The sequence below is a fragment of the Melanerpes formicivorus genome, unplaced genomic scaffold (assembly GCF_026170545.1).
Source record: "Melanerpes formicivorus ecotype bairdi unplaced genomic scaffold, bMelFor1.0.p_v2 SCAF_31, whole genome shotgun sequence".
Taxonomy (NCBI): domain Eukaryota; kingdom Metazoa; phylum Chordata; class Aves; order Piciformes; family Picidae; genus Melanerpes; species Melanerpes formicivorus.
In genome coordinates this window covers 2,789,574-2,808,839 of record NW_027142383.1, presented here as the reverse complement: position 1 = coordinate 2,808,839, position 19,266 = coordinate 2,789,574, and the positions used below count along the sequence as shown (strand labels likewise).

At 43.2% G+C, this 19,266-nt stretch overlaps 1 protein-coding gene across 4 annotated transcripts in view; it reads left to right on the top strand.

Moving 5' to 3' along the window:
* The window catches only part of NIPBL (NIPBL cohesin loading factor), a 302,820-nt gene that overhangs the window by 100,262 nt on the left and 183,292 nt on the right, over positions 1-19,266 (top strand). For all 4 annotated transcript variants that reach the window (XM_068155385.1, XM_068155384.1, XM_068155381.1 and 1 more), the window contains exons 3-6: positions 423-588; positions 1,753-1,883; positions 15,840-15,939; positions 17,767-17,918. In XM_068155385.1, coding sequence (XP_068011486.1) covers positions 423-588; positions 1,753-1,883; positions 15,840-15,939; positions 17,767-17,918 — 549 coding nt within the window. The remainder of the gene's footprint in view (positions 1-422; positions 589-1,752; positions 1,884-15,839; positions 15,940-17,766; positions 17,919-19,266) is intronic.

Sequence of the window (19,266 nt, the reverse complement as noted above, 5' to 3'; positions counted from 1 at the left end):
TACAGCTTGTATAGACACACAAACTCACAGAGCATGGTTAGTATAATTTCATTGGTTCCCCACAATTGTCCACACGTCCTACTGTTATACATTATTGGTTAAACTACTAATATCACATGAAGTTGTTGATTGACATATACATCCTGTTATTCCAAGATAATTCCTTTGTGTTTACAGCTATCAGTACTTTGTTTTAGTTACACACTACTAGCACAGCACTATTTTGCTAAACTGATAGTTACTTCTACACTTATGCTAAGCATGGCCTACCACTATATCAAGCTCTAAGCTTATATTACCAGATTGCTCACACTACTTATTGCTATGATTGCAACATCTTTCTTAATCACATGAGTAAGAAAGTGTCCATCTTTATATGATCATGTTTAATGAAATAATTCTGAACTGTTTTCTTATAACAGTTTTGAACCAGCTGCCTCTTCCATCACCTTTACCTGCTACAACAACAAAAAGCCTGCTTTTCAATGGACGGATAGCTGAAGAGGTGAATTGCCTTCTGGCTTGCAGAGATGAAAATCTGGTTTCACAGCTTGTCCACAGTCTCAATCAGGTGTCAACAGATCACATGTATGTGTTTTGAACTTCAACTATATCAGATCACCATCATTGTTCCTTGAAGTTAAAACTGAGAAGAGTGTTTGTGAGGATATGAAAATCCGAATATGGAGGGATTTTATTAGGCTACTTTAGTGGATTACCACTCTAAATTGTTTCCGTCAATCAGTATGTTAGTAATTGTCTGACAGATATTATCCATAACTAATTTTATTATTTTTTAAAATAGACTGGCTACTTGTTGTGTTGTTGCTAGTTAGGAGTACAAGCTGTGGTATTGATTGTACAATAGTAATTTGTGTTCCACTTTTGTTAATAATGCACATAAAATATATACTCGGTATTACACAAAATGATACTTTTTTGAGACACCTGTGTGTTTTCTGATTAGATATTGAACTTAAGTATTTTAAGAATTGAACCAGCAAGTATGATAATGAATTATCTTTTTTTTTAATGTATTTTGGGTTTTCTCATTTTCCGCTCGGGTCCTTTGAATTGTCTTATGTTGACAGTCCTGTCTTTTTCCTACATGTTCCAATCAATTGATTAAATGAAATGGAAGTAGCTTTTAAAAGTCCTCAAAGCAAACAAGTGAAAGCACAGATTTATAGAAAATCCATTACATTTTTGATGATTCAAAGGGAATCCTGTGATGTCAAAGATATGCCACTTTTCCTGTTTAAAAAATAATAAATTCAAAGCATTGGGCTGCAACCTGAATTCACACAAATCTTATTTTCACTCTTACAGTAATACTTTCTTGATGTTATGCCAAAGTGTTCTTTTTTGGAGAAGATCATGATACAAAACTGGGCATAAGAAACTTTTAATATTATAGTCTGAAACTGACAGCCATGTATATGTAAGTGGTTATTAAGAGAAAATAATTCTGAATGCTAGTAGGAATACCTGTTCTTCCATTCCTTAAAAAAAGAAATAGAGGCAGGGAACAGTGCTTTTCAGACTTAGGTTTTTTTATATTTTAATAGTAAATTGTCATCTTTTGTTTTAGGGTTTGGTGCATGTGTGTTTGTGTATTTTTGTTTCTGTTATGTGGTTTGTTTTTTTTGTTTGGCTGGTTTTGTTTGGTTGGTTTTTTTATTTTACTTGACTCATGATTTCTTATAATTTGAAAATGCATTTGCTGCTATTTGCTTATTTCCACTATTATAGAGAATTGAAAGATAACCTTGGCAGTGATGATCCAGAGGGAGATATACCAGTCTTGCTGCAGGCTGTCCTGGCAAGGAATCCTAATGTTTTCAGGGAGAAAAGCATGCAAACCAGATATGGAGTACAAAGTGGTAAGAGCTTTTGATTATTTATTGATTGTGTTTTATGTTGTTCTGTAAGTTTAGGGGACTGATACTAACCACAAATATATATGGTGAACAACTGTGATAGCTATGCCTTACCTTGTATTTGATAGTGATATAAATCTATGTATCTTGACATCTAAGAGTGATTGTATTAGAATAAGCATGGAAATAAAATCTGTATATTTTTGTAAAGAATAATGTTTATTTTCACTACAAAGTTAAATACCTAGGATGAGTGATTGGATTGTATTTTAAAGTAATTTTTATTTGAATTTCTTTATGGCTAGGTTCATATTTTTATCTTAGTAAATAGTTGAAGTTGGGAAAATATGCCTTGATCTTACTGAAAATCTGTTCAGCTATAGTGTATCATTGTACTGGTAGTTCTTAATAGTTCTGGGGCAATTTGTGGTGCCCTACAGATTTTTTTTTCTGAGGTTTAGTGAGATATACTGTTGAAAAGCAAAGATGGAGGAGAGACCAAGCTAAGGATTAATCAGACATATTCTACTTGTAGATGTGGAGACTTTTGAATTTGAAACCGAAGTATTTTCTTTAAATACTAAAAACTATGAAACAACTATAAGAAACAACCTCAGACTGCGAGCTGCGAGGCAACTGCATCAGCACCAGCTAGCTCTGTGCTGTGCCTAGATCTTTAGAAGAGAAAAGAGGGCTCCCGGACACAAGGAACCTGAGAGCGAGAGAGAAAGAGGGGGAGAGGCAACCTGACTTGGAGGCTCTTGCAAGGTTGCCTGTGAGGGTGATGTGGCTGGGGGCGTTCCCAGAGAAGCCGCAGGAAATTTAAACCCCAGTGGCAGAGGCTCTCAGACTGTGAGCTGTGAGGCAACTAGCCTATTTGCTAGTTGCAACCTAGTGAGTGGGGCAGGAGAGGGAGGGGGTGTGGTCAGACATCTGAGAGCACCTGGCTGTTGGTGCAGGCAGGCTAACAGGGACAGGGAGTACAAATACTCACTGAGTGTACCCCAGGGGCTCCTTTTAAATTAGCTCAGTTGGAACCCAGTGAGTGGGTTGTGAGGTATCTCAGGGGCTCCTTTTGAATTAACTCAGTAATTGTCATGAGCAGGGTGTGTGGGCAGGACACAAGGTGCTTCAGTCTTACTGAAGGAATAATGGTGGCTACTTGGAGAAAGAAGACTGTGCTCTCTGCACCTACCAAAATGGATAGTGGCACCCAGGCCACAGGTTGTGAGGAATGCCACAGCCTTTTACAGGCAATTGGGGGTAACACTAACTATGGGTGTGTGAGGTGTGAGCGGGTTTTTGACCTGCTTAGCCAGCTGGTACAGCTCCAGGATGAAGTGATGGAGCTAAGGGAAGAGGTGAGTAGGTTAAGAAGCATCAGGGAGAGTGAAAAGGAAATTGATAACTTTCACAAACTGATCTTTACAAGTACAGCACAGGAGTCAACTCTTAGTGGAGCAGAGGATTTGATATCCTCTCATCAGGTAGCCCCCACAGACTTCCTGCAGTAATTCACATGTGCAGGGTCAATGGGAACAGGTAGCTACCTGACGAAACAAATTATACAAACGGAGCAAACGTGCTCCTTTGAGAAGCACACCACCCACAGTGCCCTTGCAGAACAGGTATGAGGCTCTAAAGGAGGAAATGGTTGCAAGCAAGGACAGGGACTCACAAAGGCCAGAGGTACCACCAAGGCCAGCCTGCCTCAGGCCAGCCATAAAGACTGACCTATAAAAGAAAAACCAAAGGGTCATTGTTGTAGGTGACTCCCTGCTGAGGGGAGCGGACCCACTTCATAGAGAGGTCCAAGATGACCAACTCCAACCCAGAACCCTACTCTACACCTCTGTCTCCCTGGTGCCCAGGTAAAGGATGTTGTAGGTAAACTTCCTACCCTTGTGAGTCCTGCTGTTTTTTCAGGTAGGTAGTGATGATGCAGCAGTGAGGCTCACAATCAATTAAAAGAGACTTCAGGACCTTGGGGCAACTGCTAAAAGTATCAGAAGCTCAAGCTGTGTTCTCCTCCATCCCTCTGACATCAACAATGGATGAGAGAACATTTAGGCAGAGCCAACAGGTCAATTCATGGTTCTGGGACTGGTGTCATTGACAGGGCTTTGGATTTTATGATCACAGCTCAGTTTATAAGGCACCAGAGCTGCAAGCAACCAATGGGATGCACCTGTCACAGAGGGGCAAAAGGATTCTAGGGCAGAAGTTGGCAGGGCTCATTGATAGGGCTTTAAACCAGATTCAAAGGGGAAAAGGTTGTTAATTTCATGCTTGCCTGTGTCAAATATTGGGGCAGCTCACCAGAGGCAGAGGGATGGAGTGCTAGCAAGGGCTCTCCACTTGTTGCCCTGAGGCAAGCCAAGGATGAAGCACTGGGGCACCCCAAGGGAATCAAGGGGGATTCACCGAAGAGGGTGGCATGGCCAGCCCAGCTGAAGTGCCTCTATGCAAATGCATGCAGCTTGGGAAACAAACAGGATGAGTTAAGGGCCACTGTGCTGCTGGAATGCTATGACATAGTGGCTATTACTGAAACTTGGTGGGAGGATTCTCATGCCTGGAATGTAGGGATAGATGGGTACAAGCTCTTTAGGAAGGACAGGCATTCAGGATGTTCCTGGAATGCATAGAAGACAACTTCCTCCTCCAAATGGTAGAGGAACCAACAAGAAAAGGTGCTATGCTGGACCTTGTTCTCACCAACAGGGAAGGGCTGGTAACCAATGTGAGGCTCAGGGATAACCTTGGCTGCAGTGACCATGAAGCAATAGAATTTAAGATCCTCAGGGCAACTAGGAGGACGTATCCCAAGCTTGCAGCCCTGGATTTTAGGCATGCAGACTTTGATCACTTCAGGGATCTGCTGGCTAAAGTATTGTGGGACAAAGCCCTAGAGGGAAGAGTGGCCCAGGACAGCTGCTCAGTGTTCAAGGATCACCTCCTCTGTGTGCAGGAGCAAAGTATACCCACAAGGAGAAAAGCAGGAAAGAATGCTAGGAGAACTGCCTGGATGAGCAAGGAGCTCCTGGACATGCTGGCACACAAAAAGAAACTTTACAAGGAGTGGAAGAAAGGACAGCTGGAATGGGGACATATAAGGAACCTGCCCAAGCAGCAAGAGACCTGGTTAGAAAAGCTAAAGCTCAGTTAGAATTAAATCTAGCCAGGGAGATCCAGGGAAACAATAAAAATGTCTTGAGGTATATTAATGGTAAAAGGAAGACTAGGGAAGGTGTGGGCCCCCCTCAGAAAGGAGACAGGTGAGCTGGTGACAAGTGACATGGAGAAGGCTGAGGTTCTCAATGACTTCTTTACCTCAGTCTTCACTGGCAAGGGCTCCAGCCACACTCCCAGAATAATGGAAGATAATGGCAGGGACTGGAACAAGGAACTGCCTGTTGAGAGTGAAGATCAGGTTCGTGATGATCGAAGAACCTTAAGATCACCTTAAGAACCTGAAAGTGTTCAAGTCCATGGAACCCAATTGGGATACACCCACAGGTGCTGAGGGAACTGGCAGATGAGGTTGATAGGCTGCTCTCCATCATATTCCAAAAATCATGGCAGCCTGGGGAGGTCCTCACTGACTGAAAAAGGGGAAACATAACTCCCATTTTCAAGAAGGGAAAGAGGGATGACCCAGGGAACTACAGGCCAGTCAGTCTCACCTCTGTGCCTGGTAAGATCATGGAGCAGATCCTCCTGGAGGCACTGCTGAGACAGAAGAATAACGAAGAGGTGATTGTTTACAATCAGCATGGCTTCACCAAGGGCAAATCCTGCCTGACAAACCTGGTAGCCTTCTCTGACAAGGTCATAACATTAATAGATGAAGGCCGAGCAACTGATGTCGTTTACCTGGGCCTGAGCAAAGCCTTCGACACTGTCCTGCACTGGTGACACATGGGTTTGATGGGTGGACCACTAGATGGATAAGGAACTGGCTTGATGGTTGCACCCAGAGAGTGGCTGTCAATGGGTCCATGTCCCAGTGGAGGCCAGTGACAAGCGGAGTCCCTCAGGGATCAGTTCTGGGACCTGTCTTGTTCAACATCTTTGTGGGTGACATGGACAGTGGCATTGAGTGCACCCTCAGCAAGTTTGCTGATGACACCAAGCTGTGTGGTGCAGCAGACTGGCTGGAGGGAAGGGAGGCCATCCAGAGGGACCTTGACAGGCTGGAGAGGTGGGCACAAGCCAACTTCATGAGGTTCAACAAGACCAAGTGCAAGGTCCTGCATCTGGGTCGGGGTAATCCCAGGCACTGATACAGGCTGAGCAGTGACTGGCTTGAGAGCAGCCCTGAAGAAAAGGTCCTGGGGGTGCTGGTGGACGAGAAGCTCAACATGAGCTCTCAGTGTGCACTTGCAGCCCAGAAAGCCAATCAGATCCTGGGCTGCATCAAGAGAAGCATAGAATAGAATAGAATAGAATAGAATAGAATAGAATAGAGCAGAGCAGAGCAGAATAGAATAGAATAGAATAGAATAGAATAGAATAGAATAGAATAGAATAGAATAGAATAGAGCAGGTTGGAAGAGACCTTCCAGATCATCGCATCCAACCCATCAACCCATCCAACCCACTTAATCAATTAAACCATGGCACCAAGCACCCCATCAAGTCTCCTCCTGAACACCTCCAGTGATGGTGGCTCCACCACCTCCCCAGGCAGCCCATTCCAATGGGCAATCACTCTCTGTATAGAACTTCTTCACAACCTCCAGCCTAAACCTCCCCTGGCGCAGCCTGAGACTGTGTCCTCTTGTTCTGGTGCTGGCTGCCTGGGAGAAGAGACCAACATCTGCCTGTCTACAACCACCCTTCAGGTAGTTGTAGAGAGTAATAAGGTCACCCCTGAGTCTCCTCTTCTCCAGGCTAAGCAACCCCAGCTCCCTCAGCCTCTCCTCATAGGGCTTGTGTTCCAAACCCCTCACTAACTTCATTGCCCTTCTCTGGACACGTTCCAGCAAGTCAACATCCTCTCTAAACTGAGGAGCCCAGAATGGGACACAGTACTCGAGGTGTGGCCTAACCAGTGCAGCATACAGCATAGCCAGCAGGTTGAGGGAGGTGGTTCTCCCCCTCTGCTCTGGTGAGACCCTATCTGGTGTACTGTGTCCAGTTCTGGAGCCCCTATTACAGGAAGGATCTGGATGTGATGGAATGTGTCCAGACAAGGGCCACGAGGACGATTAGAGGGTTGGACACCTCTCCTATGAGGACAGACTGAGGGAGTTGGGGTTATTCAGTCCGGAAAAGGGAAGTCTCTGAGGAGACCTAATTGTGGCCTTCCAATGTCTTAAGGGGGCCTACAATAAAGCTGGTGAGGGACTTTTTAGGGTGTTGGATAGTGATAGGACTAGGGGGAATGGAAAAAGAATAGAAATGGGTAGATTCAGACTGGATGTTAGGAAGAAGTTCTTCACCATGAGGGTCGTGAGGCACTGGAACAGGTTGCCCAGGGAGGTGATGGAAGCCTCATCCCTGGAGGTTTTGAAGACCAGGCTGGATGTGGCTCTGGGCAACCTGATCTAGTGTGAGGTGTCCCTGCTATGGCAGGGGAATTTGGAACTAGATGATCCTTGAGGTCCCTTCCAACCTAACAATTCTATGATTCTGTGATTCTATGAATTTCCAGAGTTTTTGCAGTTTGAGGATAAAGCTTTGCTAGATTTGTAGAGATGTAGATAGAAATGTTACTGGAGTCCGTAGAGATAGAAATTATAGGATGTTTTTGGAGAGTAAAAGTAATAAAATGAGTTTAAATTATTTCACTTAGACCAGTTAGTAAAAAACCTTATGATATTTGAAAAGAACTTGCTAAGGACAGAACATGTAATGTTCCTTGAAAGAATGCACAAATATCCTGGAATGAAAATGTGAAAGGCAGTGCTAAGTTAGTAGGTCATTGATACATATATCCTGAAATTCAAGCTGAAAACAGTCTCTAGATTCTGGGTTTGGTTGTAGTTGTGGCAGAGCATGATTTTTCCAGCTGTGGGAAGAGTTGTGACCGTCCTACCCGTTTTTGCAGAGTGGTTCCACAAATTACATATGCTTGAATTGGTCTTCTACCAGGTTTGTAGAATAAAATATTTTTTTTGCCAGTGCAAAAGGGAGATGTTGTTTTTGAAAATATTTGTTCCAACAGAGGTTTTTGAAAGAAAGAAGATAAAATGAGTTAATTTCTTTCTAATTTTTGCTAATTCTGTGCTTCAGAGGGGGAAACACTTTTGCAGCTTGATTCAGTAGGTTAAGAATAAGCCTTAATGAAATAAAAGCACCTCTAGTAAATGTGCTTTGGCCTATGCTTGAAGGAAGGAACTAGTATAGAATTTAAAACAATTGAACATGAAACTTAAAAGAATAGTTGATGTTACTGTATTAAAGTGGCTTCAGAGAATCAGAAAAGATCAGACTTACATAATTCTGAATGCTTTTACCAGTACAAACATTGCAATGTAAGTGTGAAATAAGAAAAAAATTAAAGACGGGGAAGAGATGAAAAGCATAGCTGTAGACCAAGTCTTTTGAGAGGAAGAAGGCCCTGGAATGAATATTTGGAAAAGCTAGGTAATGTGTGGCTTCATTTTTTATGGAAAAAGGCTGCACTCTTACCTGGAAATAGGGGGATCTTTAAGGTAGATGCTGTCAAATTGTGGTAGCCTTATTAGTTGTCAGTAGATCCCATTCAGATCTCCAAGGCCAAAGGAGGATATACTGATGTGTTCCGGCAGCAAAGCTTGGATTTTCTTCTGCTTTCTGAACAGATTTTATAATGTCTGTAGAGTCATGATTTGTAGAACAATTGGGGATTTGATAGAGATCTTCTGTAATATATTTTGCCACCTAGAGGAATGAAATTTAGACTATTTTCTAGTATTTCAAGTTCATCTCTTCTGCTTTCCTTACTGTCTTCTTTCTGAATATTATTCTCCTGCTCTCTGTTGAGTCCAGCATGCAGTGAAGTCAGTGCTGGGTGCTGTGATCCAGTGTTTGCAATGCCCAGAATTGATAAGGAATGAAGACAGTGGGACCCCCTCTCTATTTACTCAGTCTGCGGTGGGCCTCTGCACCATGATCCTTTGAGTGTGAGTTCCAGCATTAGTATGGACAAACTGGAAAATTAATTTCTCCCAGCTTTTTTATATAATACAAGAACAGAAGGACTACCTGACTAATGAATTACATTAAATGTGGAATAAAATTCTTGATTCAGTAAATTTCTGAGGAAATATATCTTCAGAAAGCTAAATATTATATTTTGAATACATTCGTTTTAGTTACAATGAACAAATAGTGCAAGAAAGATGTATTATGTGGAAACTTTTTGCTTTGTCTCCTTGGCACAGACCCCCCTGCCACCTCCATTCCCAAACACAACTACAAGCTGGGTGATGAGTGGATTGAGAGCAGCCCTGCAGAGAAGGACTTTGGGGTGTTGGCTGATGAGACACTTGACACGAACTGACAATGTGTGCTTGCAGCCCAGAAATCCAACTGTATCCTGTGATTCTGCCCCTCTGCTCTGGTGAGACCTCACCTGGAGTACTGTGTCCAGCTCTGGAGCCCCCAACACAAGAAGGACATGGAACTGTTGGAGAGGGTCCAGAAGAGTCCACAAAGATGATCAGGGGGCTGGAGCACTTCTCCAGTGAGGACAGGCTGAGGGAGTTGGGTCTGTTCAGCCTGCATAAGAGAAGGATCTGGAGACACCTTATAGTGGCCTTCCAGTACCTGAAGAGGGCTATAGGAGAGCTGGGGAGGGACTTTTTACAAGGGCTTGTAGTGATAGGATGAGGGGCAATGGCTTTAAACTAAAGCAGTGTAGATTTAGATTGGACATTAGTAAGAAATTCTTTATTATTATTGTGGTGAGATACTGGAACAGGTTGCCCAGGGAATATGTGTATTCCTCATCCCTGGAAGTGTTTAAGACCAGGCTGGATGAGGCCTTGAGCAACCTAGGCTAGTAGGAGGTGTCCCTGCCCATGTCGGGGGGTTGGAAGTAGATGATCTTTAAGGTCCCTTCCAACTCAAGCCATTCTATGATTCTATGAGCTCTCTTGTAGGCCCCCTTCAAGTACTGGAAGACTACTATAAGGTCTCTCCAGAGCCTTCCCTTCTCCAGGCTGAACAACCATAACTCTCCCAGCCTGTTTGTGTAGGAGAGGTGCTCCAGCCCTCTGATCATCTTTGTGGCCTCCTCTAGACCCACTCCATCAGGTCCATGTCCTTCCTGTGTTGAGGGCCCCAGAACTGGACACAGTACTCCATGTGGGGTCTCACCAGAGCAGAGGGGGAGAATCACTTCTCTTCATCTGTTGGCCATGCTTCTTTTGATGCAGCCCAGGATGCAATTTTCCTTCTGGGCTGCAAGTGCCCATTGTTGTCCAGCTTCTCATCCACTAGCACCTCCAAGTCCTTCTCTGCAGGGCTGCTCTCAACCTAGGTGCAGGACCCTGCACTTTGCCTTATTAAACCTCATGAGATTCTCCTCAGCCCACCTCTCCAGGACCCTCTAGATGGATCTCATCCTTCAGTCTTATCAACCACACCGCTCAGCTTGGTGTCATCTGCAGACTTGCTGAGGGTGCCTCAATCTCACTGTCTATATCATTGATGAAGACATTGAACAGTACTGGTCCCAGTACATCTCCTCCTGGACATCAAGCTGTTGACCACTATCCTTTGGATGTGATCATCCAACCAATTCCTCATCTGCTGGACAGCCCACCCATCAAATCCATATCTCTCCAGCTTAGAAAGAAGGATGTTGTGGGGGACTGTGTCTAAAGCCTTGCAGAAGTCTACACAGCTGACATCTGTTACCCTTACCTTGTCCACTAATGTCACTCAATTGTAGAAAGACACTAAATTGATCAGGCAGGACTTACCAGAGCTTATCAGAGCTTCCAGGAGGATCTGTTCCATGATCTTCCCAGGCACAGGGGTGAGGCTGCCAGATTGGTAGTTCCCAGGGTCCTCCTTTCTACCCTTTTTAACAATGGGTGTAATGTTTCCCTTCTTGCAGTCACCAGGGATGTCACCTGACTACCAGGACTTTTCAAATATCATGGAGGGTGGCTTGGCAACTACATCAGCTAATTTTCTCAGGACTCTGGGGTGCATCTCATCAGGTCTTATAGATTTATGTATGTTGAGGTTTCTCAGTTGGCCCTGAACTCGATCTTCCCTATGGTGAGAGGGACTTTACTGCACTGGTCCTCATCTACTGGTCCATCAGCTCAGGAGGGGGACAGAGCAAGATTGACAGTGAAAACTGAGGCAAAAATGTTATTGAGTACCTCAGTGTGATGGGTTTACACCAAATAGAGTTTGGAATTTACCCCAAGGAGTAAAGTACCACACTGCACAGAATTTGGAAGTTAAATGAAATTATTATTTACAAAAAAAAAAAAAAAGGCAGATTAAAATACAAAAGTAAACTAAATATTAAAGGTAATAAATATATACAAATGCATATGTACATATGCAACTAGACAATAGCCCAGCTACCCGTTTATACAGACCCCCTTGTACAGACCCAGGCTTCCTTGGACAAAAGTCTAGAGGGTTGTTACTAGCTAACATGTTCTCTCTATCCCGCTGTTGTTCCTTACCAGTAACCCAAACAAGAACAATCAAGCCAAGCAAGGCAAGGCCAGAGGGAGAGACCAGTAGGAAAATGAAAACAAGCAATGAGAAGAAGAAAAGGAGAAAAACAAGCTGTGCTTTTAGACTATATAGAAATTTGCAGAACCAATGAAATGGAATAAATTTATCTCTTATATTCTGTTCAGCCCCCTCGGGGATCATCCAGCCCCTGGTCTTGAATCCTCTGGAAAACTTATTTGCAATTAGGAAACTAGGGCATCAGCCCTAAACCTGTAGCATTCAGCCTTCTCCATGTTTGTTGATACCAGCTCTCTAGTCTCACTCTTCAGAGGGGGAACACTTTTTTTTAACCTTCCTTTGCTGGTTGTTGTGCCTGTAGAAGCCCTTCTTGTTATTCTTTTTGTCCCTTGCCAGGTTCAGCTCTAGCTGTGATTTGGCCTTCCTGACCTCATCTCTACACATCTGGGCAGTGTTGCTATGCTCCTCCCAGGTTACCTGTCCCTGCTGCCACTATCTGTGCAGTACCCTCCTGTTCTTTATTTTCACCAGCAGGTCCCAATTCAGCTATGCTGGTCTCTTCCCTTCCTTGACTGATTTCTTACCCCTGACGATTGAGAGGTCTTGAGCTCTATGGAAAATGTCCTTAAAGGTCTGCCAGCTTTTCTCTGCTCCCCTGTCCCTGAGGATCATTTCCCAGGGGGCCCTACTATCCCATATTCCTTGGGACTGTGAACTCCATCACTGCATGATCACTGCGGCCCAGGCTGCCTCCAGTCTTGCCATCACTGATGAGTTCACTTGCATTTGTGAGGCATTGCAGGAGTCTCCTCAATTGCCTACAGCTTGCTGTGCTACTTTTCCAGCAGATGTTGAGGTGCTTGAAGCCCCTCAGCAGAATGAGAGCCTGTGAGTGTGAAGCCTCCTATAATTGGAGTAGGAAGGCTTCAGCAGGGTCCCCTTGGTCAGGTGGCCTGTAGTAGATGCCAACCACAAGGTTCCCTTTGTTGCCTCTCTCTGATTCTTACCTGTGAGCTTTTGACCTGTTCATGGCAGTTCTTCAGGGACAGTTCTTCACACTCTATCCATTTCCTGACATAGAGGGTAATGCCTCCACCCCTCCTTCTTTGCCCGTCCGTTCTGAACAGCTTGTAGCCATCAATAGCCACGCTCCAGTCATAGGATTCATCCCACCAAGTCTCAGTGATGGCTATCAGGTCGCAGTTTTCTAGCCACACAGTAGCTTCCAACTCCTCCTGTTTGTTGCCCATACTGTGTGTTTTCATGTAGAGGCTTCCACTGGGCAGTTGGCTGCAACACTTTCTTAGCAGATTCACTTGAGGTATTTCATGGGAGTTTCCTTGCTGGCTTCTACTGCCTCAAGAGCCCCCAGTGAGTTGATCCTCTGTTTATCACAGGCACGCCTGATTTCTTCCCCCTTCATATCTAGTTTAAAGCCCTATCAATAAGTCCCACTAGTTCCTGGGCAAAGACCCTTCTACCCGTTTGAGAAAGGTGGCTCCTGTCTGGTGCAAGCATGTCTGGTGTCATGTTAACCCATTATCAAAGAACCCAAAGTTTTGATGCTGACACAAGTCATGGAGCCATGTATTAATGGAATGGATTTGCCTGCCCCTTCCAGTGTCTCTGCCCAGTACTGGAAGAAGGGAGGAAAGATAACCTCTGCTCCAGATTCCCTCACTAACTGTCATAGGGTACTATAGTCTCTTTTAATTGCCCTTGGGCTACATGTTACATCTTTTTCACCACCCAGACAGAAGAGCAGTAGTGGATAGTAGTCTCACAGTATCACAGTATCACAAAGGTTGGAAGACACCTCGAGGATCATCGAGTCCAACCTGTCTCCACAGACCTCATGACTAGACCATGGCACCAAGTGCCACGTCTAATCTCCTCTTGAACACCTCCAGGGACGGCGACTCCACCACCTCCCTGGGCAGCCCATTCCAATGGCCAATCACTCTTTCTATGAAGAACTTCTTCCTAACATCCAGCCAAAACCTCCCCTGGTGCAGCTTGAGACTGTGTCCCCTTGTTCTGGTGCTGGTTGCCTGGGAGAAGAGACCAACCCCCTCCCGGCTACAACCACCTTTCAGGTAGTTGTAGAGGGCACTGAGGTCACCCCCGAGCTTCCTCTTCTCCAGGCTAAACAATCCCAGCTCCCTAAGCCTCTCCTCATAGGGCTTGTGCTCAAGGCCTCTCACCAGCCTCGTTGCCCTTCTCTGGACATGTTCAAGTGTCTCAATGTCCTTCGTAAACTGAGGGGCCCAGAACTGGACACAGTACTCAAGGTGCAGCCTAACCAATGCAGAGTACAGGGGTAGAATGACTTCCCTGCTCCTGCTGGCCACACTATTCCTAATGCAGGCCAGGATGCCATTGGCCCTCTTGGCCACCTGGGCATACTGTTGGCTCATGTTTAGGCGGCTGTCAATCAGTACCCCCAGGTCCCTCTCTGTTTGGGAGCTCTCCAGCCACTCTGACCCCAGCCAGTAGCTCTGCATGGGGTTGCCATGGCCAAAGTGCAGCAGCTGGCACTTGGACTTGTTGAATGCCATCCCATTGGACTCTGCCCATCAGTCCAGTCGGTCGAGGTCCCTCTGCAGAGCCTTTCTACCCTCTAACTGACTAACATCTGCCCCTAACTTTGTGTCATCTGCAAATTTGCTGATGACTGTCTCAATCCCCTCATCCAGATCATCAATGAAGATGTTAAAGAGGACGGGGCCCAGCACTGATCCCTGGGGGACGCCACTGGTGACTGTCTGCCAGCTCGATGTGGCACCATTCACCACCATTCTCTGGGCTTGGCCCTCCAGCCAGTTCCCAACCCAGCACAGAGTGCTTCTGTCCAAGCCACGAACTGACAGCTTAGTCAGCAGTTTGCTGTGGGGGACGGTGTCAAAGGCCTTGCTGAAGTCCAGGTAGACCACATCCACAGGCCTCCCCGCGTCCACCTGACGTGTCACCTGATCATAGAAGGGGATCAAGTTGGAGAGGCAGGACCTGCCCTTGGCCATCCTTCAGGTGCGCAGTTATTGCCCCCAGGATAATCTGCTGCATCATTTTCCCCCCACTGAGGTCAGGCTGACTGGCCTGTAGTTTCTGGGTTCCTCCATCCGACCCTTCTTGTGGATGGGGATCACATTGCCCAGTTTCCAGTCATCTAGGACCTCACCAGTGAGCCAGGACTGGAGGAAAATGATGGAGAGCGGCTTGGCCAGCTCATCTGCCAGCTCTCTCAGCACCCTAGGGTGGATCCCATCCGTTCCCATGGACTTATGAGTGTCCAAGTGGCTCAGCAGGTCCCAAACTAATTCCTAGTCTGAGGGTCTCAGTAGGCTTGAGAGTTTCTGGTGATCTAATGTGGGCTCCTGTGAGGCAAGAGACTTCCCTATGAGAACGGTTTGCTGGGCAGATTGGACCCCCTGTTCCCTTCAAGAGGGAGTCTCCTACAACTGTAACTCTCCTTTTCTTCTTTGTGGGGATGGTAGTAATAATACAGGACGTAGTTCTTTATGGTTTTAGTGACTCCTCCAGTGTGAATAAATTGACAGCCACATCATCCACTGACTGGTCCTCCACCTCTAGACCATCATACCTATTCTGCAGTGGCACCTGGGGAGGCACAGTAGGCAGAAATAGTAGCATTATTTATGCAATGCATTCTTTGGCATTTAGTAGTAATGATAAAATATATTTACATGTATCACTTTTTTCCAAGCCGAAAAAAAAAAGTCAAGTATTGGGAGTATGTATTAAGGAAACTCATTCTAGGAATGTTATTACTAGGATGATGTTTTCTCAGAACTGAACATTTCCAACAATCAAATTTGCCTTTAAAAGAAATCCTTAAGTATTTTAAGGTATGGAAATGAACAGTACAGCCATGAATCTTCTTCTTGGTGATATGTCAACAGTGTAAAAAATGTGTGAAGTTTCCAAAGCTTTTACCTATTCCCACAATGTGTACACACCAATCTGGGACATGGAGCACACATCTTGTTATAAAAAGTTTGCATTTACTAGCAGGTTTTTTGCTAAGGAACAGAGGAAGGAGCTACCATTGCAGTATTAATGCAATTTATAAACATCTTTAGGGAACACTCTATATGTCATAATGTAAAATAGACATCTTACGTGGAATTGATATTTTTAAAAAATATTTTCTAACAGTTGTAGGTAGTTGATGTTAATATCTGTAATATAATATCTTTGTATAAAATAATTTCTGAAACGAGAGACATCATTCATTAAAAAGGAAATGTTTGTAAAGTAATGCTACTATCTTCTTCTTAATAGGAATGATGATGTCGCAGTTTAATATTTCTCAGAATTCCATGCGAGGTAGTCCTGCATCTTCCAATTATCAACAAACCACTATCTCACATAGCCCTTCCAGGTAATGCTTTCTTTTAAGTGGGGTGGTATGGGCAGCAAACTACGGTGACACTCAATTCTTGTTGCAAGTATGTGAATGGAAAATGATCAGTGTCAAGACAAATTTTGCAAGTCTGACAGCAGGGTGAGTTTCTTCATCTGGCAAAGACAACATCTTTTTCTTAATGAGTTAATTTTTGTATTCTGAGTACTTACGATTCCCCATTCTCTCTCCTTCCTATAATTTTGGCAAATCTTCTTAATGCTTCATGAATATCCCTGCCTCCTGCCACCCCTCCAGCTCTTCTCTACCTATGGCAGAGACTGAGACTGGTGGCATGAGGATGAGAGAAGGTGCTATATGTCGTGGCATGTATAACAGTACCAACGTGACAGGAGGATGGGAAAGAAGGCTTGTAAAAGGAGAGAGTGTTGCTGTAACAGTTACACAAAAGGCTGCTCAGAGGAGCCCAGTAGTTTGGCCAGTCTTCCAGCATCTTCCTCACCAACTTTTTTGTTCTTTTTCAAACTTTGAGTGTCAGCAAGTAGCATGTACCTATAATCCAGGCCTTTGTTAATATAATACAGTACTCTGGACTAGAGGAAAAAGTTCTGCATGTAGTTTCGATCCAGTTACTGATCTTTCATCTCCAGTTATTAGATAACATTATTAAAATAAACTTCTTTAACTTCAAGTTAGCTTAATAAAATACTTTGTATATAAAATGCTCTGTATTTGCCCAAAACACAGTATGCTTTTTAACTTTTATATCTAAAAAGTGATATCAAAGAGGTTTTTTAAATTGTGAATATTACAGTGTGCTAATTCTCAAAAACCTTGAAAAAGCCTTGTGTATATACTTTACTATTTCTTTCTGGGCACACTTATCTTCGTAGAATTCCTATCTAGAGATGAGGATTGCGAAAGCATGTATTGTACATTCTGAAGTATTTATTTGGTTTATTTTTATTTTGAAAAGCTTATATAAAAATGTAAGTTATGATATACATGTTACTGTCACAAGCTTATTCTACTTTCATGGCTTCCTGTCTTTAGGATGAGTCTAAGATAAAGCTAGTGAAAGAGTAAGTTGTATATAGTGGACTTTGGCTCAGGCCCTTACCTAACTGCCTATCAGATACCTATCTCTTGCAGTATAGTTATGTTAAATGTTTTTTGAAATCTTACTGGGAAAAAAACCCGTAATTAAAGTAGAATAGAATAGAATAGAATAGAATAGAATAGAATAGAATAGAATAAACCAGGTTGGAAGAGACTTTCGAGATCATCGCGTCCAAACTATTATCCAACACCACCTAATCAACTAAACCATGCCACTAATCACCCTATCAAGTCTCCTAAACACCTCCAGTGATGGTGACTCCACCACCTCCCCAGGCAGCCCATTCCAATGGGCAATCACTCTCTCTCTGTAGAATTTCTTCCTAACCTCCAGCCTAAACCTCCCCTGTCACTTTAATTCGAACTTCTTGGACCAACATTTGGAAATTGCATGTCCTGTATTAGTATATGTGCAGATCTTATTTTAATAAATATTTGTGTTATAGCTTTCTTTTCCTAGGTGGAGGTTTTATGAATGCTTTTTATTCTGTGCTTTACTTTTACTAATGCAGTACCCAAACTGTGGCTCTTAAGTAATAATTGAAGTTGGGAAGGTATTGATAGCTTAAAATACAGCTTTTGAAGGGGTTTCTTGGTTGCATTAGAATTTTATCTCTTACAGAAGTTATAATTTTCCAAAGGTATAGTATTCCAAATAATAAATAATACATTTTGTTTATATTTCCTTTTCCAACTTTTAAAAACTCTTGTTAATTTTCTTTTTAGCCGGTTTGTGCCACCACAGACAAGCTCTGGTAACAGATTTTTGGCACAACAGAATAGTCCAGTGCCTAGTCCATATGCTCCTCAAAGTCCTGCAGGATACATGCCATATTCACATCCTCCTAGTTATACACCACATCCTCAGATGCAGCAAGGTAAGCCTGTAATGTTTGTTTTATTCTCCTATCACATGTCAGCTTTACCTTCATGTATATGTTTCATGGCTCTCTAACTCCTTTTAAGGAGTCACATGCTTAATGAAAGTCTTTGAGTTGATAGGGTGCTTTTTAGGTATCTTACTTTCCTGACTATGCAGAGTTGTAGTATATACTTTTTTTTTTAAAGGAAAAAGAAATTGTAAAAGACATGTTCATGTTACACTACTCCTCCCCTATGCACGATACATCCATTTTGCCTAGTTGTCACTTATACTTGACAATAGAAATAACAAAACAAAAAAGCCCCAGTTTTATTCATTAGCTTTGGCAATCATTGCTCTGTACTAGCAAAAACCTAATTTTGCCAGTGCAACGTAAGTTTTGCTGCTAACTTATGTAGCCTTGCCAAACCTTTGTAGTTTAGACTAGACTAAATTGGCTAGAATTATGCTCAATTTATACAGTAATTTGGCAAAGATGACTTTCAGAATGAATGCATTTCTTTGTTTTTCCTTTTTCTTGAACAGCATGATCATTAAGTATCTAGGCTTATTTTTTTTTTATAAACAGAGTTATCTTTGGATTCTTTTAAATCATCTCTTCTTAATGTTTAGTAGCATGCTTAGAATTTATATAGCTCTTCTGTATGTAATGTTGTGTGTCTAATGAATATTATGGAAGTTTCTAAAGGTAGTAAATACAAATTATATAGAGGAAAATAAACTTTTCTATAAGCTATAAGAATATGATACTGACTCTAATTAGGATAGATATGGAGAGAAGCTTGGCTAATCTGTACATGGAATTTAGTTTTAAGTCCTCTTGAAAATTCAAACTGTTGATATCTAGTTTTATTCAAGATATCTGTGGCAAAAGGATTCAATTAAGAAAGTTGAATTCTTGTTCAGATTCCAGACCTCTTGCATCCAACTCATTAATATCCACTTGTCAAGGGTTAGTGCTGGGCTGGGCCACCACTAAATGGGTGACAGATGCTATGAACCCCTATGCCTTCCTAAAGGGGACGAGAAAGGGAATAAGTGAGACTGATGAATTGGAAAACTCAAGCCAGTTTAATGAAAATAATAACAATAAAATTAAATAGATACAAAACCAATATTGAACCCAATCTCCCTGATGGCAATCACAACACCATCTTTACTGATGCTGTGGGCAGGCACTGGGGAAGTCCCAGACTGGACTCGCTGGCAGACAGATGAATTCAGGATCTGGATTCAGGAACTAGATTCAGGAATTTATGGATTGGGATTGAAGACAGAATGGACAGAGTCCTCTTCTTTAAGAGGAGAGCTTGGCCCTTGTGATCACTCAGCTTTATGCTGAA